At 42.9% G+C, this 23194-nt stretch overlaps 1 protein-coding gene across 2 annotated transcripts in view; it reads right to left on the bottom strand.

Moving 5' to 3' along the window:
• Positions 1–22939, bottom strand: part of LOC110529370 (beta/gamma crystallin domain-containing protein 1) — a 47458-nt gene extending 24519 nt beyond the window's left edge. The window contains exons 1-9 of one of the 2 annotated variants that reach the window (XM_036984752.1): positions 21536–21802; positions 18240–18315; positions 16127–17619; positions 11938–15751; positions 11104–11271; positions 10535–10573; positions 9317–9435; positions 4613–4772; positions 1568–1707 (exon numbers count right to left, since the gene is read on the bottom strand). In XM_036984752.1, coding sequence (XP_036840647.1) covers positions 1568–1707; positions 4613–4772; positions 9317–9435; positions 10535–10573; positions 11104–11271; positions 11938–15751; positions 16127–17619; positions 18240–18290 — 5984 coding nt within the window. In that variant the 5' untranslated portion in view covers positions 18291–18315; positions 21536–21802. Of the gene's footprint in view, positions 1–1567; positions 1708–4612; positions 4773–9316; positions 9436–10534; positions 10574–11103; positions 11272–11937; positions 15752–16126; positions 17620–18239; positions 18316–21535; positions 21803–22583 lie in introns of those variants that run through there. The other variant, XM_036984753.1, reaches the window with a different exon arrangement.
• Between the last annotated feature and the right edge of the window lie 255 nt (positions 22940–23194).

The following is a 23194-nucleotide window of genomic DNA, read 5'->3' as shown; positions in this document are numbered from 1 at the left end:
CTGCAACAACAACACCATGACAGCATACCACATGCAAGCCACATTAAAACGAACGCCTCATTGAAAAACATCAACATGCCCATCATTATTTAATCCAGTATTTCCCAATCCTGCACTAACACACATGATTCAACTAATCAACTTACGCCTTTGATTAGAATCATGTGTTAGTGCTGGGACAAAAACAAAAATGTGTACCTGGGTTCCCAGGACCAGGTTTGGGAAACACAGATTTAATAATTTCCTGACTCTTCTTCAATCCAAATTCTTTGAAATACTTAAAAAAAAAAAAAAAAAAGCTTATCTGATCTGGCACTCTGAGCAGGCTTAGTTTTAAGAGTAAACAAATTATATTTGAACTCAGGATCAGGTTCATTAGGGCACACCCCAGAAAGGAAAACAAAAATCAGCATTTCTTGTTGTCCCTCCCTGGTTCAATCAGTTTTATTCCCATTGGAACCTAATGAACATGACCCAGGTTTGGTTCAGTAGCAGCCAGAAGCGATGAAATAATTAACGTAGAGAATTAGGATTGCCTGGTCGCTCAAGGCTCCGAAATGTCATTATCTCCAACTGAAACAGTAATTGAATTCTCTACAATGGCAAGAGTTGTATTGCACGGCAGTATGTAATGCTGATCCCCCGCTGCCTACCCAGATCTCATTAGAAGAACCATGAGGAGAATGCCTTGTTGCTGAGGAGGTTTACAACAAGAGCCAAGCAGCATACTAAACAAACTAAAGAGGTACCATAGACATCTAGAGGTACCGTTCAGGAGGACTACACACACTGACAACCCACAGTGGATCAAAAAGGTACCATAGACATTTAGGACAGGGGTGGGCTAACTTTTTGTCTTGAGAGCCACATCAGGATTTCGAAAATCAACAGGGCCGTAGATTTATTTCTACCAATTTGTTTGTGAAAATCTATTTGGGGGCTAGGAAAAGGGCAGTTGTTTTAAAATATAAAGGTCCATTATAATTTTGACATACTTTTTAATCTAGTTTCAGACGTTCACGCGTGTCCTGGATTTTTTTTCTTCTTTCAAATAATACATAAAAATAAATCAAAGATGTATGCCGGATGTTTCAGTAACTACATATCTGCACGCAAGAGTAATAAGGTAGCGTACCAAATTACACCCTATTCCCTATTTAGTGCACTGCTTTAGACCAAAAACTGTCCGTCCCGTGGGCCATAGTTTGACCACCCCTGATTTATGAGGAGCAAATATGCACTTACACAGAGTGGACTGATCCACTGAACCACTACACCATAGACATTTATATGTAGCATTTTAGGAAGAGCAAAGATGCACCTACACCCAAGAGCAGGGTTTCCAAAAGCTCGGTCCTGAGGCCCCCACGTTGTGGTTTTTTGACCTAGCAGTACACAGTTGATTCAAATAATCAAAGCTCGATTATGATTTGGTTATCTGTGTAGTGCTAGGGCAAAAACCACAACGGGCACCCAGGACGGGTCACAGGAAAGGGCTTGGAATACCCTGCCCTAGAGTGGACTGAAGAGGTACCATGTAAATACAACAGCCATTAGATACACTTACACTCCAGAGTTGACTTTGATGGAAGCTGTGTTCTGTGGGATACCGAAGGAGCTGATCTCTACTGTGTCGTCATGGTACGGTGCTAGCCTGCCGTGGCCCTCTGGCTCAGTGAACAAGTCAATATGGGGAATGCTGTAGTCCTACAGAGGGGAACACAAACCCAGGAACAGTCACCATACTGTGGAGGGAGAATTGTGATTGATTGCATTGTGGTAACACTTTATTTAAAACTGACAGATATAATGCTTTATATAAGCATTTATACCACAGCATTGTTGAATACACGTTTCTAATTACCTTTACAGGGCATTCTAGGGTGTGCATTATGTTTCTCTTTATACAATGGGTGGGTCTAATCCTGGATACTGATTGGTTAAAACCGCATTCCAGAAGGTGTCTATTCCCCAAATTACCACCGGCAAAAGACGTTGAAATGACTGTTTACTCTGTTCTAATCTCACTGCGCAATCCACTGTCTCATCAGCCCAGCCAGGCAATTTATAAACTTGATCTCCGCTATAAAAAGCATCTAGACATTATCTCCCATTTCCACAGCGGTGATTTGTATAAACCTTGCTGCCTGTCTCTCTGAAATTTGCAACATTGTTTCAATATTGAAATTTGGTCTCCAGCTGTCCCATAGTAATGAGTGTGTTGGGAGTCGGGATGAGACAGACAGGCAGGCAGGCAGCTTTTCTCAGCCAGTCAAAATCATCAATCAACTGGCATCATTTTTATGGATACATACAAAGTAATGTCAATAGAAAACAGGTCAAATTAAACACAGCTAGTTTGCTGTGTTTTCAGCTGCAGTTTGAAGTGATTGTGTTAGCTGTGTGTACATTTAGCAGACGCACTTATCGCAACTTACAAGTAGTGAGTGCATACATCTCCATTCCTACTGTTCCCCCTTTGGACCCAAACTCACACCTCTGGCATTGCCTGTGCCATGCTCTACCCACTGAGCCACACGGCTAGCTCCCTTGAACAACAGTGTCCTGACAAGAGACCACATTTCCTATGCCAGGCAAAATTGTGCATCATTATCTCATTGTTATGGATGTATCCAAATAAATGTCACCAGAAAACAGCTTAAACAAATGCAGCTATTTTTCTGTTATTCTGTCTGCACTGTTTGACGTGACAGTAAGTTAGCCGTAGTTGGCTAGCTAGCAAGCAAGTGATAAGAAGATTGCAAGACTTAACAACTGGGTCAAGTCTCTGATCAGCCGATTTTGGTAGCAACCTTAGATTTGTGTCGACACTATATCTCTTGGAAGAATGAAATAGTATGAATAAATGAATCAATCATTATTTGAATATGTTGGTAACCCGTTGTATAAAAGTGATAATGCCCTCTAAGCCGGGGTTTGGAGGATATATTGGCACGGTTTGCCGGCCGTCGACTTAATAACACTCCAAACACCGTCTTTTCCAGCATTATCACTTAAGTAATGCACGGCAATAACCAACAGCTATGAGGTTCATTCTAATATGTTCTATGTTTGAGTTGCTTTTGAAATAAAATTTGAATTGAAAAGATCATTGGCATTGTTGAATTCGATTTTCATAATAGCAAGGACTAACGTTTTGGTTAGCTAAGCTAAGTCTATTTGTTTGGTTACCAAAACAACTAATGTAGCTATCTAGCAAAGTTAAACTTGCTAGGTACTTCAATGGATGTTTAACACATTTCTATAAGCAAATTAACACATTTCTAGCTGCAAATGGGTTATATTATAACCGTGGGATAAGCAGAATAATCAACTCAGGCCTTTATGCGTTCTGTGGAAAATAATGCAACTCAGTCGACGGTCAGTGGCATTCTGCTGTGCGTTGTGGCACACCTTTCATATCGTGCATTATTTTTAACAGAACTCAAAGCCCCTCGTCAGGGTTGCCAGGTCTAGCTACATTTCTAACCAATGACCTCGGAAAACCCGTCCACAAGGCCTGAAAACTAGCCATGCAGCAAGAGAGGAGTTGCCACATTTATCCAATAAACCTTTTACCCATAACGTTATCAAGTGAATTAAGAAGGAATATAGAAGTAATTTATAAGGATGTAGGCTACGAAGCAAAATTTGGTTTCCATCAAAATATTACTTATTGCCAGTTTAAGAATATGTCACAAGAGAAAATATAAATAGTCCGTATCAAACTTTCCAGATCATTTTCCATCAATGTATGTCGATTTAACTTGTTTTGACTGCTATGTGTTTATAATTGCAAATCAACTTTGCCATGTTTTGCTGAGCTAGATGTAGGTAGCCTATATATTGCCCCTGATAGTCCAACATCTAATTTCAGGGAAAAGTCCACAATGAAGCTGACATTAAATCAGGAGAATGATACATTTGTGATAGGCTGTGACCATGATCACAATTGATGACTTCAAATTGAATTAACTGACATGGCCATTAATCATTTCATAATAACACAAGGCTACAACTACAGAGTTATAGGCTATTTATTAAATCTGTTTGCCAGCTCCAGGTAGGCTGCACAAGTGGCGCAAATTGATTTGCAACGACTCCAGCGATATCGTAGGTTCAACATATTTATTGAATCAAATGGTAGGCTACAGTAGCCTAGAATGGCATAGAAATGAATAGCCTACTTGATGGCCAACAGATGCAGATGTACCCTATCATTCTCCACACGTTTTCCCATAACAGAAGCCCACCAGGGAGTTCCATAACTTCCAATTCAAATGTACACCCACGCTGTGCTCCAGACCCTAGAACTGAGCATGAGTAAAATGCAGTGAAATATACTGTACATTTCTTTGAGAGAAATGCCATGGCGGCCGCAGTGCAATTAGAAGTAGCCCAAAAACCTGCCACCCGCGACCAATACATTTTCACCAGCGACAACGTTTTCAAAGTAACCCAACTGGTGGGAAATCAGCAAACATGGCAACCCTGCCCCTCGTTGATTATCCCTTATGTAGTATTAGCCTTTATTATGTCTTATTATAAGGCTCATGATATGTTACGCTGTGTCTCTCTATGTAGCAACATTTACAGCAGAGTGGACACTCACCCATACAGCCAGTCGGATGGAGCCGATGACCATTGGTATGTCGACATGGGGGTGTGATCCTGGTGGCCCTGCATCTGCCCAGACATTGGTTAGCTCAATAGGCCCCTCCTCTAGGGCAATGGAACGTCCCTCAAACCCAGGCCTCTCGTAAAGCACCCAGCTGCAAAGACAGATAGGAGCAGGTAAACAAACACATAAAATATGAATAATAGAAATAGAATAATTTGAACAAATGATTATCTCTTTCTCTTAATTGATGTATTATTTTACATTTATTTGATCACTGTTGCATTGATTATAGATGATCTGCATTAAACATATTCGTGTGAGTGGGGAGACGCTGAGACTGCCTCGTTCACGGGCAGGAAGACAGATTTTCACCTTGTCAGCTCGGGGGATCAAATCTTGCAACCTTACAGTTAACTAGTCCAAGCAATAACGACCTGCCTCTCGACTGATTAATCGGTATCGTCTTTTTTGGTCCTCCAATAATCGGTATCGGTGTTGAAAAATCGTAATCGGTCGACCTCTAATCTGTACGGCTAGTTACCAAGACCACTGTGCCTTATTTGGAGGTTCATACAAGATTTAGTGACATTGTCGACAGAACAGTTGTTCCTGATAGTGGCTATGTAGACCTCCTTTATTCTAACTGCAGAAATGCATACAATTCACTCTCTCGTCCTCCCTTTGGCAAATCTGACCATGACTCAATTCTCCAGCTTCCTGTTTACAAACGATAGCTCAAATGGGAAGTACCAGTGATATGCTCATTACGGAAGTGGTGGGATGAAGCAGACGCGAGGCTACAAGACTGTTTTGCTAGTACAGACTGGGATATGTTCCGGGATTCACCCGATAGCATTGAGGATACCACAACAGTCACAGGCTTCATCAATAAGTACATAGACAATGTCGTCCCCACAGTGACTATAAGAGTGAATCCTAACCAGTGCTTAATTGTACATTTGGAGGTGCCGGAACAAAAAGTGAGCCAGAGAAGGGGGTTAAAAAACCTCCTTTGTAACAAAGCATTGCATGCATTATCTTGCTTTTGTGTACTGGCATAGATCAGTAGAGGCGCCTGCAGGAGTTGCACACAATGGGGATTTTTTTTAATAGCCTAAGTGGCCCTTATAAACGCATTTCATGCAATTCTATTTCATTTTAGAATACCTCACAAATGATCGAAATGATAGGCTACTTTGACACTGACAAACTGAGATGAATAAAAACGACCTTGACTTCAATCCATCATTGGCCTAGGCCTAGGTGTGTGTAAATGGATGGAGGAAAGGGGGAAGGAGGAAATTCTAGTCCTAAAAAAAGCTTTCTAGTTTCACTCAATGACTCACCCAATGATGCTCAGCTCACTCACCGGCGACGGCCGATACGCTCGTGCCAAAAGCTTCTCTCTCTTAATTCACTTGGTAAAACAATGCTGTTCGCTCAATAGGCCTATATGGAAGCTGATAACTTGGTAGCCTACAGACAGATTAGTATTTTTTTCAGTGGGATCCCTTTGTTTTCCAGCAATTGTATTTGAAATATTGTGAAAGGCTTGTTTTGGCTTTATGCTGTTCACTGACAGGTTTGCAGCATGTTCCTGACTGTAGGCATGCCTCGTGATTGGGCTACACACAATCCACAACTAGGCAATTTTGCTTTTTGATTGGCAGTCATTGTAAATAAGAATGTGTTCTTAACTGACTTGCCTAGTTAAATAAAGGTAAAAAGAAAAAGAAAGGTTAAATTATTATTTTTTTAAACAGGGCTGTTGTGGGGCAGGTCAAGAGCTTTAAGTTCCTTGGCGTCAACATCACTAAGGACTTAACAGGGTCCACACACACCTGCAAAGTCGTAAAGAGGAGACGGCAGCGCCTCTTCCCCCTCAGGAGGCTGAAAAGATTTGGAATGGGCCCTCAGATCCTCAAAAGGTTCTACAGCTGCACCATCGAGAGCATCTTGACTGGCTGCATCACCGGTTGGTATGGCAATTGCACCGCCCTTGACCGCAGAGCACTACAAAGGGTGATGCGGACAGCCCAGTACATCACTGCGGCCGAGCTCCGTGCCACCCAGGATCTTTATATCAGGCGATGTTAGAGGAATGGCCGAAAAATTGCCAAAGACTCCAGCTACACAAGCCAGACTGTTCACTCTGCTACCTTCCAGCAAATGGTACCGGAGCATCGGCAGCATCGACAGCTTCTTCCCCCAAGCCACTGCTAAATAGTAAACTAATGCGCTGATCCTACACACACTCACTAGACTATATATACACACCATATCATTCACACACACTACATTGGCACTCCCACACTTTGGCACTGCTACTCTGTTCTTTTCTAAATTTGACTCTTATTATTATTATCTATCCTGATATCTAGGTCACTTTACCCTGCCTTCATGTATATATTTTTTTTATTTCTTTAACCTTTATTTAACTAGGCAAGTCAGTTAATTAAGAACACATTCTTATTTACAAAGATGGCCTACCCTGGATGACGCTGGGTCAATTGTGCGCCACCCTATGGGACTCCCAATCACAGCTGGATGTGATGCAGCCTGGATTCAAACCAGGTACTGCAGTGACTCTCTTGCACTGAGATGCAGTGTCTTCGATCACTGCGCCACTCGGGAGCGCACATACAGTGCCTTCGGAAAGTATTCAGACCCATTTATTTTTTCCACATTTTGTTACGTTACAGCCTTACTCTAAAGTAGATTAAATAAATAAATAAATCCTCAGCAATCTACACACAATACCGCATAATGACAAAGCAGAAACAGGTTTTCAGAAATGTTTGCAAATTTATTCAAACTAAAAACCAGAAATACCTTATTTACATATGTTTTCAGACCCTTTGCTGTGAGACTCAAAATTGAGCTCAGGTGTGTCCTGTTTCCATTGATCATCCTTAATTGTTTCTACATCTTGATTGGAGTCCACCTGTGGTAAATTAATTTGATTGGACATGATTTGCAAAGGCACACACCTGTCTATATAAGGTCCTACAGTTAACAGTGCATGTCAGAGCAAAAACCAAGCCATGAGATCAAAGGAATTGTCCGTAGAGGTCTGAGACAGGATTGTTGTGAGGCACAGATCTGGGGAAGGGTACCAAAACATTTCTGCAGCATTGCAGGTCCCCAAGAACACAGTGGCCTCCATCATTCTTAACTCCATCATTTCTGCAGCACTCCACCAATCAGGCCTTTATGGTAGAGTGGCCAGATGGAAGCCCCTCTTCAGTAAAAGGCACATGACAGCCCGCTTGGAGTTTGACAAAAGGTTCTCTGGTCTGATGAAACCAAGATTGAACTCTTTGGCCTGAATGCCAAGTGTCACGTCTGGAGGAAACCTGACACCATCCCTACGGTGAAGCATGGTGGTGGCAGCATCATGCTGTGAGGAGTTTTTTTCAGCGGCAGGGACTGTAAGACTAGTCAAGATCGAGGCAAAGATGAACAGCGTAAAGTACAGAGAGATCCTTGATGAGACTTGAAAATAGCTGTGCAGCGACCGGGAGGGTCCAACCTGACAGAGCTTGAGAGGATCTGCAGAGAATGGGAGAAACTCCCCAAATACAGGTGTGCCAAGCTTGTAGCGTCATACCCAAGAAGACACAGGGCTGTAATCGCTGTCAAAGGTGCTTAAACAAAGTACGGAGTAAAGTGTCTGAATACTTATGTAAATGTGATATTTCAGTTCTTTATTTTAAATAAATTATCAAATATATTAAAAAAACAGTTTTGCTTTGTCATTATGGGGTATTGTGTGTAGATAGATGAGAAAAACAACAACAATTTAATCCATTTTAGAATAAGGCTGTAACCTAACAAAATGTGGAAAAAATCAAGGGGTCTGAATAGTTTCCGAAGGCACTGTACCTCGTACCTCTACACATTGATCTGGTACTGTTACTCCCTGTATATAACTCCATTCTTGTCTATTTTATTTTATTCCTCGTGTTAGTTATTTTATTTTGTATACATTTTTTTTAAAACTCTGCATTGTTGGGAATGGTTCGTAAGCATTTCACTGTAAAGTCTACACCTGTTGTATTTGGCGGCCATTAGACTTTTTCTGTGCTCTTGCTGGATGTCTTTCTGTTGCAACTTGAATTAATCCAGATGCATTTTTTATTGACTATCAGAGACCGCTCATCTTAATTTCACCTGGAAATTCTCTTTTACACTTCACGTTTAACTCTTTCTGTCGCCTGAAATCCTGAACCTGCTTGGCTAACATTCCACTCCTTGTACCCCATGTTTTGCATGACAAGGAGTGTAAAGACTGGTACCCAGGCCACTTGACTTTGGACTAGTTTATTGTTTGTGCATGTCCCATTATCATGTAGGACAATAACTTTGGGTGGTTGATTCAATAAAATGAAGTAATATGAATGATAAACAGTCCAATATAATTGTTATCACACATTGGTATTTCCTGACATGAGTCATAGGATGGGATGGTATTTGAAACCATCGAATAACTCAGCTTGGCATGCCAGATATTCTCTGCCAAGGAAGCACTACGCTACATGTTATGTAAATATGCTTTCTACAGACGCCAGACAGAGCATCCAAACTTGTGTTTTTTCTGTTAACTGGATATTCCTATTCCAGACCTTGCTTGAACTTTGAAAACAGAACATTTACTCTGTAGGATATAAGAGACAGTTTGGCTGTGTGACTCACCATCCTCTCAACACCTTCACAGAAATCCTAGGAGACAGTTGGAGCTGGGTGGCATCCACCACGTCTCTGAAGACTTCATAAGTCTGGCCGCTAAACTGATCATGCTCAAACAACACCATCTAAATCATAGGAACAGGGAAGCCATTTTGTCATTTCAAAACATCAAAACAAAAGGATGTCATGAGCAGCTCTGATGAAGGCAGAGAGAACGTAAGCTTAATAAACTAAAGTGATACTGGCAAGGTGCACTGTGGGTTTTATTTTCTTGAAGAAAGCATAAAGAGAGAAGGAAATGCTCAAACATCACCATGGAAACACCATGTGTCATTTCAAAATATCAACAGAAAAATAAATGCTGTCACTGCCTCATTTTGAAACGTGTTGGTTTAAAAAAAGAATGTATATGTTTTTGAAGAAGCAAACTTCCATTTATCCGACTACCAAAACGAACTGTCTTTTAATCAAGACATTAAGAAAAGGAAGTACATTAACTCTCCCTCGCTCTGAATCTGATGTCGATATTCCATCACATTGTATGACTCATCGGGTGACTCATCATATGACTAATTTGGCAGAGCTACCATGAGAGCTTGTTAGGATGTTTCATTCCATTCACTTGTAATTCTCATCTTCAAGCATTATATAACCTCACGATATAACATCCCAAAAGGCAGCCTATTCCCTTTATAGTGACTGCTTTTGGCCATCGAGCTCTTGTCAAAAGCAGTGCACTGTATATGGAACAAAGTGTCATTTGGGATGCCACCTTATCACTCTTGCATGCAAACCTACAGTTACTGAAACAGCATAAAGAAAATAAAGTACATGTTTAACTGCCTGCCTTCCATCCCCACCCCTGAGATTCCACAATGCAATGCTTTTACCACAGAGTTTAAATGACTCTTGGCAGTACAGAATAGCTTGTTCTTAAACATATCCAGCTGTAGATCTGCTCCTTTCTCAAACAACCCCATTTTCCCTTGATGCGAAACCATATGAAACAGATGTCTTCAATAACACAATGGTAGAGTCCCAAATGGCACCCTACTCTGTATAGTCCTATGGGTCCTGGTCAAAAGTACTGCACTACATAGGGCATAGGGTGCCATTTGGGACACAAATAATAGCTTCTCCTTCCATTCAGTTTCAATTCTATCCTGCTAATTCTTTCAATTCTATCCTGGTTCTTTGAAAATATCTGTTTGAAGCTGTGCCTACCTTTCCTGGTCTCCTATGGAATCCATTCACATCCTCTCTCTGTAACACCAAAATCACATGAATAGTGCAATTATCATGACATTCTAGATGGTTATCTTCAATTTCATAAAATCCAGGTTCCAGAGCTGCTTATCAGTGTTTAAGTTAATGATGTGTACTGTGTACTGTCCACTCTTAGAAAAAAGGGTTCCAAACGGGTTCTTCAGCTGTCCCCAGAGTAGAGACATTTTTGGTTCCAGGTAGAACCGTTTTTGCTTCCAGTACAAAGGGTTCTACATGGAACCCAAAAGTATTCTTTAAAGGGTTCTCCTATGGGGACAGCCAAGAACCCTTTAAGGCTCTAGATAGTTTTATTTTCTAAGACTGTGTTCTGCGTACTGTGTACTTGTTTGTGGGTCAGGCCTTTCTGACTCATGGTTTGACTATGGTTTGTTTTATTGACTATTATGATACATGTTTAAGTCAATTAATATAACTGTTTTATACATAATACTTAATGAATATTACACACGTGTAACCCCCCAACCCACCCATCCATCCATCCATCCCCTTCTCCCACACACACTTACATGGTCAGTACGAGTCCCTAGTGGGCCAGCCAGAGGGGCCATGGCCTCGAGTAGGGAGGATGGAGGAACCAGAGGAAGATTCGGTCTTCCATCCAGCATTAGGAGTCCAGGCCTGATATTCAAGTCTCCTCTACCACCTCCTTCAAGTGACTTCATCCCTCCAATAACCTGATATAACCAAACAATAACCATTAAATACCCATCAGATAAGGATCCGTGTGTGAGGCAGTAAGACACGCATCCCTCCCCGTAAAAACCTACGGAAATACAAAAACAATTACTGAAATAGGATAACATGTTTAAACACAGAACAGAGTGTCTGCGTTCTATGATAATGTTCTTCTAATCAACAGGAAATCCAACAGGAAAGCCAAACCCGGACGACGTTGGGCCAATTGTGTGCCACCCTATGGGACTCCCAAGCACAGCCGGATGTGCTGCAGCCTGGATTCGAACCAGAGACTGCAGTGACGCTTCTTGCACTGAGATGCAGAGCCTTAGACTGCTGCGCCACTCGGGAGTACACTGCTTGCATTTCACACCATTCAATCAAGATTGATCACACACTCTATAGCTTTCAAACATCTCAATGGCAGTGTTACCCAAAACACCTGCCAGTACCCGCACATCTGAATGGTCATCTAATCGTTAAGCATTGGATTAGAGTATCAGGTGTGTTGGTACTGGAACTAGAACAAATACGTAACATGACTTGGGATTCTCAAAAAGAGGTTTGAGAAACACTACCATTGAGATGTTCAAAACTGCTAGATTCAACATGTGGTGTGGGATGCAAGCACTACTCAATAGAATTGAGAGTTGTCGAAAACCTACCTCTGAGTTGAGCAGTTCCTGCCCTGTGCTCAGCTCTAGTTTCCCAGCAGGCTCTCGGAGAGGAAGGTACTTCTCTAAATACTCCGGCAGCTTGATGTCGTTAAAGGACGGGAACGGAGAAGCTGAGTCACTGACCACAGCAGTCTGGGCAGTGGGCCTGTTCCCCAGGTTACGACTTTGGATGGTAGCCTCCCCAGAGGAAGTGGGGGAAGTCTGGGGGACTGGTGGTGGTGGCTTAGTGACTGGTGAAGGGCTGGGCTGGAGGTGAGGGGCCTCAGTGGGAGACACCTCCCCACCCGGAGTGGTGTCCATCTGGAGTTGAACTCTGGGCCTCTTGCCCCGGGTGGAGGAGCTGTTCAGGCTACTAAGGATACAGCTCCCCTCCAAGCGTGACATACGAGATTTCACCACCTTCGCCTCCTCCTCTTCCTTCTCCTCCCCCTCACCCCCTTCCTTCCTCTTCCCCTCGCCCTCCTCCGTGGTGGTCTTCTCCCTCTCCAAGATGAGCCTGGAACGGGTGTCGAGGCTCTTGAGTAGGATGCTGCCCCTGTCCCGGTCTGTGATGCTGGCCCTGGCCGGCTTCAGCTCCCCTTTGACCTGGTTCCTCTGGAGCTTAGGCAGAAGACTCTGGGTCGTCTCCACAGAAAACTCCCTCTTCCTCCTCAGGCCGAACTGGAACTCCTCTGGGTCAAAGGTCTTCTCGAAGCGGTCCTCCCGGATGGCGGGCATTGCGAACGGTGGCTTGGGAGGATGGTGGTGGTGGTTCTGCCGCGGTGGCAACGAGAAAGGCACGCCAAGGCGTTTTATGTTCTCAATGAAGTCATCGTCATCCAGTTCTCCGGATGTGTCCAAGAGGTTGCTCTCACTGACCGATGAGCTGAGCTTGGGTTCAGCGGGGCGGAGGAGCTTCGGCTTGGGAAAGCGATGGTCCACGTCTAGCCAGCTGGAGGGGGTGTCGCGTTGGAGGGGCAAGCCACTGCCACCGCCCCCCAGTAAGGGGAGCTTATTCAGGGATGGATGTTGGGGAGAGACTGGGCTCTGTTTTTTGGTGGTTTCAGTAGAAGAGAGTATCTTCGGAACTTTGCCTGGACTGGGGAAAAATGTTGATTTTTCATTGGTTGTCTTGAGTTGTGTTACAGGGTGGATCTCGACATTCCCAACCAGTGTAGGATTTGTTACCACAATTCCTTTATTTTCATCAGTTGTCCTTTCTTGCACAGTAGTAGTACAACTACTAGTAGATGACTTTTGTTCAAGTGCATTCAATTTTCCCTCTTCTAGCTTTCCATTGGGCAACATCACTGTCTTTTCTCTGTCCTCACTCTGTGATTGGCTTGGTAGAGTGTTCCCCTCCTTCACATCCTCTGACTTTTTTACCTCTGGGGCTATAGTCTTTACAGTGGAGTTCTCCTTCCCAACATCCAGCCTTGGCCCCTCACTGCTCTTCGGCTTTGGCCCAGGTAGTTCTTTCTCTCCCTGAACCTTTGTCTTTTCTCGGGCTTTAGTCTCCAAAGGAATCTGAGCAGAATCTACCGCTGTAGGTTTTGAGGCCTTGCTTTCTGTTTTTACAGCAGTGGAGTTCTCCTTCCCAACATCCAGACTTGACCCCTCACTGCTCTTCGGCTTTGGCCCAGGTAGTTCTTTCTCCCCCTGACCCTTTGTCTTTTCTCGGGCTTTGGTCTCCGAAGGAATCTGAGCAGAATCTACCTCTGTAGGTTTTGAGGCCTTGCTTTCTGTTTTTACAGCAGTGGAGTTCTCCTTCCCAACATCCAGACTTGACCCCTCACCACTCTTCGGCTTTGCCCCAGGTAGTTCTTTCTCCCCCTGACCCTTTGTCTTTTCTGGGGCTTTGGTCTCCGAAGGAATCTGAGCAGAATCTACTGCTGTAGGTTTTGAGGCCTTGCTTTCTGTTTTTATAGAGGTGTTCTTCTCTACTACTGGCACTGTAGTGCTAGGCATTGAGGGGGTGGGTTCTGGGGTAGGCCTCACTCTGTGTGTCAGTGTGTCGTGGCTAGGTTCATCTGTCTTCGCCTCAGATGACATTACAGACTGGGTCTGCTTTGAGACATTGGTTTGCTGCTTTTCTAATACAGGGTCCTGATGATACGATTTTGTTTTCTGCTCAGGCACACGTGTAGACGACCCTTCCTTAGGAGGCTCGATTGCACATTTATCACTCTTTTTTCCCATCGCAGTCTCATCAATCTGAGTAACAACACTGGCAATTTTATCTGACTGAGAAGGCTGTGTAGGAGTCAGTGAGGCTGGAGGCTTAATAGGAGCTACAGAGGTTGGGACAGCTTTAGTACCAGCTGTCTCAGGGGTGTATTGTCTACTGCCTGAAGGCAAATCCTTCTCTGACTTTGTATCTGTATTTTTCTCAGGCTGTTTTACCATTTCCACCGCTTTCTTTTCAGGCTGCATTGGTCTGTTGTCGACTTTAGCGTGTGGGACAGGTGAGCCTTTCTCCACACGAGAGGGGTCTTGAACAAGAGTCTGTTTATTCTTAGGCAAATGTGAAGACAGGGATGTTTTGCTGTTGTCCTTGGAAACATTTTGATTTATCTTAATGGTAGAGGTCGTCTCAGAGCTTCCCCCCTCTGCCTTCTCTCCCTTGGAACTCTGTGAGGGTAGAATGTCTACAGTTTTATCATTGGGCCCCTTTCTTACACTGATAGGATCAGAGGTAGCCATTTTGTTGTCTTTGTTGACGTTTGGAGGTGTGGGTGATTGCATCTTTTCCTTTAACGGTTTGTTAGAATTTTCCTTTTCATCTGACAATGACTTGATCTGCTTGTCTGAGGCTGCTGGCTTTTTAATTACTACTTGTTGGCTGTTTTCACTAACAGACTCTTTTTTAACATCTGATTTTACGTCTACAGATTGACTGTATTGTGGCGATGTAACTGTATTAACGTCCTGCTCAAATGCAGTGCCCATTTTCTTTGTGGTGCCTGCCTCTTCCTGTTTGCTGTTGACCACTTCCTGCTCAGTGTTTGTCACTTCCTGTTTCATGTCACAGCTCGGGTTCAGGTGATTGGCTGACTCCCCTCCTTTGCTTTTCCGTCTCTTTGACCTGGAGTTTTGTCTGCTGTTGGCTTTGGATTGTGGGCTGACCTCATTGGTTGAGTCCACCTGAGGTGTCAGCTGGCTTGAGTCTGAGCTACTCCCCCCTTTAACTGAAGTATTTAGGTCAATATTGGTAGGTCTCTTTGGTAGCTCCACTGTTTCAGTAGCCTCTTTGTCCTTTGTTTTGGAGTCTGTCTGATCTGCTTTAGGAACTGGCATGACCCCTACTGGGGTGGTATCTGGCTCCGCTGGTTTCAATGTTATCTCTGCCTTTGGGGTGCTCCGAGTAGGAGTCTTTTCCCCACTGGCCAGTTTTCCCTGAATGTCCTGTTTTGTTGTCTTTGACGCAGCAGAATCTGTAGAATTTTCAGCTATTCCTGCAATACTAGAGGACTTTTGGGGTACCATTGTTTTATCATCCACCTTCTGAGCCTCTGCAAAGTTCCTCGCCCGCTCCCGTATCGTTTTTAATTTCTCCCGAACAGGGGGGGCCGAGCTGGACCTGGCATCGCCACGTTCCACCGATTTCTCCCGCTGATCTGGCAACCTGAGCTCTCTGTTTACATTTGTTCTTAGCTGCTCTGTGACTTTCCTGGTGGGAGAAACATCTGCACTCCTGGGGTAAGTCTTACTGGGACTGGCAACCCCCATCGCTCTCCCCTCAAAAAGGCTGATCCTATCTGCGATCCGCCCAATAGGCTGAGGAGTCTTGGATTCCTCGTCCACTTTCTTTAAATCAGGTGGTCTGTGACGAATGAAAACAAAGAAGCATGTTTTCTGTCTCAATATGAACAAAAACCTTGATATTCAATTGATCTAGCTGTAAATACACTACATTTGTTCTATATCACACACAAAATCTATCTCAATGGATTTAGTGTTTTGAAAATACTTTGAGCTAAGTGGAGTTAGTGGTTGAAATGCCAACAAATGTAGGACATATTTTGATGCACTACAAAGATAGTTTTCCCTTTACAGGTAGAATATCATTATTTAACTTTTTTTGCTATAAACAGAGATATTTAAAGTGTTTAAATAACATCTGATTCCTAAACTGCGTAGTAAGGAAGTAGGTTATCCAACGATACAGTAATCTAGTAGTCAGATAAACACAACTCACCTCTTGGTCACCTTCGGTTCCACCTTGCCCTTTCCCTTAGCTGTATCATGACCCTCCGTGACCTTTCCTGTAGCCATTCCTCCTTTCTCAAAGCTCACGGCTATGTGTCCTCCATCTCCCTCTGGACTCAGTGGCTGCTCCGAGTTCACCATCACTTTCTTCGCAAAGAACTTCACCTCGCTGTGTGACACCTTCATGCTCCGGCGTTTGGACTCGGCGCTCTCCGTGCGCCTCTCCACCCGACATGGGCTCGTGTCGTCGACCATGTCTATGTCCATGTTCCCTTCCACGTCCACCACGGCCACCAGGGTGGCGTGTACTGGTGCGTCTAGGTCCTCCTGGGCTTCCTCCCTCTCCTTCCCTCTGCGTATTTTTTTGGGAACTGAAGCATGTTCGTCTTTAGAAGAGGAGGGGGTGGAGTCTCCAGGTTTAGGTGTGTTATATTCTGATGATGTAGGTGAGTTCTCGGCTCCAGGCTGGGTTTTGGTGGGTGTATTCTCCTGAGAACTGGCTCCTCCTCCGTCTCCGGAGGAGTTCTTCCTGGACCGCCTCTTGCCTGAGTTCTTACGGCCCATCGTGTCTGTGTCTCTGTCTGACTCCTCTTCACCAGAGAGCTCAGGGATGGTCTGTGAGCTCGTCTGTGTCTCTGTGGGGGACTTCAGTGACACTCCCACCAGGGCACTGTAACTGCTATGACCTTTGATCCCTATAGCAGCTTTGAGACAAATCCTTTTGCTCTCCTCTGTCCTCTCCTTTGTATTGGTGTTCTCTGATGACAAGTCAACACTCTTGGATGATTTTGCTCTGGAAACCACCTGAAGTCTTTTCTTCACCCTGGTGGTGATGATGGCGTGGGGCACTTCCTGCTTTGTGTGGGTGTTCGTTCCGTTCTGGCTCAGGCTCAGGCTCGTCTCCTCCAGGTACACATGCAGCCTCTTGCCTGCCTGGACTTGGGCTCGGGGCAGGGCCTGGGTGTGTTCCTGTCGGTCAAAGTCCTCCCAGGCCACTCCCTCTTCAAGGGCAGATGAAAGAACACGTGTCAGATGGCTGGCATTCCTCTTCGGGGCAGGATTCCCGCTCGCTCCACTGCTCCTTCCCCCCTCCTCCTCCGTTTCCTCTCCCTGCGAGGCAATCCACCACTCCTCCTCCCTAGGACCTCCTCCTTCTCCCCACTCGCTGTGGTTGCTGGCTGCAGAGAGGGGGCTGTCCCTGTGGGTAGACGCTCTGGCGTCCGCCGTGTTCCACTCCTCAAAAACCCTGGAGAGATGCCGCTGGGCAGGCTGGGAATTCTGTCCCTCCTTCTGCTGCTCCTCTTCTCCCCTCACAGGCTCCTCCTGGGCCCCCTCTCCTTGTGGCCTGGGGCTCTGGTCTTCCGACGGGGACTGAGAGGCATCGTCACTTGGACTCCTGGGGCTCCCTCTTTCTTTCCAGGGGGAGAACCAGCTCCCGATCCGGCCCAAGACACCAGTACTGTGCTCTTCTGGGGTCTGAGACTGTAGTCGTAGAGGCAGACAGAGAACTAATTAGACATGTCTTTACAGTACCAGTACATACTCACTGACTGCCAGTGCCAATACACATGCATACGCTGCACATGCATAAGCATAAGAGGTTACCATTTACTTAAAATCTGCAGGTATAATGCATCATAACTTGTTATAAGCATGTATGAGCCTTTATTTACAATGCCTTGTTATGAGGCTATGTTTTGTCCCTCTCTATTGTATGTAGGAGATTTTCAAGTGACTCAAATAGGCTGTTATTTTAGTCAGGATGATTATAATAGGATAACAAGACAGTAAAGAGGCTCATTTGTGCCTATAGTCTTACAATGGATTAGAACGTCATAATAATGCATTATACCTACAGGCTTTAAGCAACGTGTTACTGCTTACAGTGTAGGTACCTACGGGCTTTAAGTAAGTGTTACTGTATACAGTGTAAGTTACGTGTGTACGGCACAGTGAATATTGCAGATAGGCGAAAGGAAGGAAGGGTCAGAGAGTCCAAGGGTTATTTGCTTTGTCAATGTCAGATTTTGTGCAGCTCTCAACATAATGAAAGCATGCAAGAGCAGTACTAATAATACCTTTGTTATAGGAGCTCAACTCACCCAAGAGCCAAGTACCATATCATTCAGAGTCTTTATGCCGCTTGTGAACATGTTTTAGGCTTTAAAACATTTAAACCTATAGACCATAAAACACAAATATAATATATAATCATCCTAAAATACATACTATTTAGCTCTGTTGCAAATTAACATGCACCTATGCAAATAATTCATATTTTAGAGCATTTCCCCCAAAAAATAAAATTGGGTAACGTGGTGTAATTCTAACAGAAACCACTTTATGTCACCAATTTTTTAACACCCTTGCTGCCACTACTCTTCCTCGACTACAATTTTTATCTGTCTCATCTAAAAAATGTACAATATCGGTTAAAAGTTTTACAAAACCTACTCATTCAAGCTTTTTCTTTATCTACATTGTAGAATAATAGCGAAAACATCAAAACTATGAAAAACACATATGGAATCATGTAGTAACCAAAAAAGTGTTGACTGCATTTCAGTTAACAAGTGTGCCATGTTAAAAGTTCATTTGTGGAATTTCTTTCCTTATTAATACGTTTGGGACAATCAGTTCTGTTGTGACAAGGTAGGGGTGGTATACAGAATATAGCCCTATTTGGCAAAAGACAAGTCCATATTATGGAAAGAACAGCTCAAAGAAAGAGAAACGACAGTCCATTATTACTTTAAGGCATGAAGGTCAGTCAATACGTAAAATTTCAAGAACTTTTAAAGTTTCTTCAAGTGCAGTCGCAAAAACCATCAAGTTTTATGATAAAACTGTCTCTCATGAGGACCGCCATAGGAAAGGAAGACCCAGAGTTACCTCTGCTGCAGAGTTCATTAGAGTTACCAGCCTCAGAAATTGCAGCCCAAATAAATGCTTCATAGAGTTCAAGTAACAGACACATCCCAATATCAACTGTTTCAGAGAAGACCGTCTGAAACAGGCCTTCATGGTCGAATTGCTGCAAAGAAATCACTACTAAAGGACACCAATAAGAAGAAGAGCCTTGCATGGGCCAAGAAACAGGAGCAATGGACATTAGACTGGTGGAAATCTCTCCTTTGTCCAAATTTGAAAATGTTGGTTCCAACCCCTGTGTCTTTGTGAGACGCATAGTAGGTGAATGGATAATCTACACATGTGTGGTTCCCTCCGTGAAGCATGGAGGAGGAGGTGTGGGGGTGCTTTGCTGGTTACACTGTCAGTGATTTATTTAGAATTCAAGACACACTTAACCAGCATGGCAAAAGGACAATGACCCACAACACCTCCAGACTGTGTAGGGGCTATTTGGACAAGAAGGAAAGTGATGGAGTGCTGCATCAGATGACCTGGCCTCCACAATCACCCAACCTCAACCCAATTGAGAAGGTTTGGGATGAGTTGGACCGCAGGGGTGAAGGAAAAGCGGCCAACAAGTGCTCAGCATATGTGGAAACTCCTTCAATAGTGTTTGAAATGCATTCCAGGGGAAGCTGATTGAGAGAATGCCAAGAATGTGCAAAGCTGTCATCAAGGCAAAGGGTGGCTACTTTGAAGAATTTGTTTAACACTGTTTTGGTAACTACATAATTCCATATGTGTTATTTCATAGTTTTGATGTCTTCACTATTATTCTACAATGTAGAAATGACTAAAAAATAAAGAAAAACCCTTGAATGAGTAGGTGTTATAAAACTTTTGACCGGTAGTGTAAGTCACTAACAAAACGAGTTAATTTGATCTAATATTTTGTAATTTATAAAAAGTTATATAATATAGTATTATATTATATAGTATTACATCTATAAATGTTTTATGTATGTACCATTAAGCTTACTGCAAGCTCTACGCCGACGCAAGATTCGGAGTGTTGCAATTACATTTTTAGTTACAAAAGGGACGGCTTCTTTTAATACGCTCTGGCATTCAACATACTTTTTTACTAACTGAACATTTTCACGCTGTATCATTCCTTCTGCAGTCGTGGGGGCAGTATGGCTTGGTTCCTTGATTTGATATATGGGCTATACATAGGCTATTCATCAAAGTAGCCTATTTTGCATTGATAACTAAATATAATCTCAGCCATTGTTCAAACAACAAGAATCCACCCAAAAAGGTGTTTTGTTTAAAAGTAATAACTAGTGAATACAGGATATTGTGAAATGGTAGAAACTGCTGTAGCCAACTAGCTAGCCATGTGCTTTTTTACTCTGTGACCAAAACACAATGTTTTAGCTGATATGGGAATGAATACACAAGCAGCATATCAAACTGCGATAATGTTTTAAGTTCAATCATCTGCAAGTATAAGAATATTTGCTAGGGCATATTTTTTTAAATTATAAATCAGATTTTTTCTTGTGTATATGTGGGAAGCTAAAAAGGCTAGCTAGCTTGCTAAGTCTTTAGCCAAGCTAAAGATAGCGGCTACAAGCAATTAAAAGACAAAAAAAACTGTGCTATCGCCCCCTTGTGAATGGCTGTGGGACTGGCGAGGATACCATGTTACCAAAAGGTGTCCACTAATCCAACAATCCCACTCCACCTACGTGCATGCACGGAGCTAGATCAACGGAGTAAAGCTTGTAGCGGAGACTAAATATAACTAATCCACTTGTTTAGAAAGAAAAATAGGAATCAGTTTTGATTAAAGCAGTAACATTTAAGTTACCACCCCTCCAATGGGGCAACTGCCCCCCCGGCAATCTAATGCAAGTCTATGCTACCTAAATTAGTATTTTACAAATAATGTCCAAATCATCTACAAGTAACTTCATTGAGTTATACAGTCATTTTTAGACACTTTAGAATGATTTGGAGTGATAAAGAAAAGCGAGGCCTTACATCAAAACCTCATCATAGTGAGGATATTAATAGTGAGATGTGCAATGCCATTTTGGTTCATTATTTGATGTATTTAATTAAAATAAGATACCTAGACTTAAGCATTTAATTATTCAAAAGTATCAAAATAAAATGTATTAAATAGATTTTAACACAGTAATCTTCAGGGGTACCCTTGTACTTGGGAAAACTGTCATTTTCTAAAAACGAAATGTCATTAAATAACCAAAAAAGTGTAAACTGTAGCCACTTAATCCTCTTCATAGTTTGCTTGCCTAAGTATGACAATCATTCCCATACCAAAGTTTTACCAAACTTAGCTTTTTTTGTGTCAGCAATTAAACATTGTTCTTAGGGGGGGCTTGTTACCCCATGTTCCCCTATATATGAAAATGTATTTCTCAATCTAAATATAAGTACATGATAGATAAAAGACCTCCAACATTTTCAACTGCTTCCATACCCCAGTGACAGAGAAATCTAAAGAACAACTTACCTTAAATTAGAGGAAAACTCCAATATTTAAAACCCAAAATGAACAGCTGTCAAGTACAGAATAAGTCAGTCTCACAATATAGTCAGTATGATAATAGTATTTCTCTCGTTTTCTTTGTAAAAGTATTTTCCATGTCTGACTAACAGAAAAAGCAAGCAGAACAAGAGGAAGACCGTTTGAAAGTGGAATCGAAGGTATGTGTGCAGGCTAAGTTGAAGTTTGATAATTATTTCTGTGCGGAACGGCGCGCATACGCAGCCTGGTGGTAAAATATCCGGCAAACGTTTCCCTCGGGAGATGACGCATTCGATTTGTAGGCTTGCCTGTTCCTTTTTTGAATCGTCTGGTTTCAAAGTGTGCCACTGTTGGCGGGCTGCTCAAGTCAGTCTTTCCATAAGCAGTTGAGAACTGTAGTTAACCCTTCAAATAACTGTCTGCCCCAGGATAACATGTAGTTGTTGTTTATCTGTTTGTTTTGTCTATTTGTCAATAGAATGACCATAACCACAAGGCAAATGAACAAATATTTACACATAGCCTATTTCTTTCCACTTAATTAAGTTATTTATGCACCTAAATGTCCGCTATTAGGCCTAAAGTGCGATTGTCATTGTTATTATGCTACTTTGCAATGTGTGTTTTTATCATTGATATAGCCTAATCATAGGCTAGACATTGCATACCTGTAATTAGAAAATAATAATATGATATAATAACATATAATAGAATATAGGCCTAAATAAACATTGAAAGAAAAGACAATTGATATATCACCAATAAATATAACCCAAGTCACACAGATGCATTCCCTAGGCTGTTTATCAAATATTGACATCAAATACAGTGCCCTTTGTAAAAGCCTTGGCGCGCAACAGGTAAACTAATCCTGAAACAGTCGACCAAAATGTCAATGTTGCATTCTTTTCTGTTTCCCATTTAACACGCCCAGTTCGTTCATCTGTTAGACAAATCCCAAAGTTCAGCCAAGCCGCCTGCCATACACTAATTATAGTCAAAGAAATACATTAGAGAGAGACGGAGTACTTACCATGATAACGCCTTCGTTATTGAATCCGTTCCAAATCTCCCAGGAATCGGTCAAATGGAACTTGCCGGGGCGACTTTGAGCAAGGACCCGGTTAAAATAACACTCTCACTCCGCCACCGTCTCTCTGAGGTGAGGTAACCTATGTCTGCATCACCAGGACTTTTCCCTACAAACTAATACCGTAAACAACTCATTATATGAGTCCAAATGTCCTTGTCAAGAGTTTAGAGGCAATTTTTTTAATTATACCAATAGCGTAGCATTATCCATGTCGTTTGAGTGGCTTTCTGAGAGGAGGGCTGAGGCTACAGCTGGAATCTGCCCAGCCCAGGTAACACACCCCAGGGAGAAAGACTGGTGACAGCAGGTATGGCAGTATGTTGTGCAACACTTTCAGTCCAACACAAAAGTAAAGCACTCTCAGAGACACAGACACATGAGACACAGACACATGACACACACACACACACACACACACACACACACACACACACACACACACACACACTGTTGATACCCCCCCATATTATAAATTATTCATCTATTGCATTTGAAACCTGTCTCTCCAACCCTATTAAACATTTAAACACTGTTTTGAATCAACGTTCTCA

The sequence above is a fragment of the Oncorhynchus mykiss genome, chromosome 8 (assembly GCF_013265735.2).
Source record: "Oncorhynchus mykiss isolate Arlee chromosome 8, USDA_OmykA_1.1, whole genome shotgun sequence".
NCBI classification, from domain to species: domain Eukaryota; kingdom Metazoa; phylum Chordata; class Actinopteri; order Salmoniformes; family Salmonidae; genus Oncorhynchus; species Oncorhynchus mykiss.
This window is presented reverse-complemented; position numbering and strand designations above follow the sequence as displayed.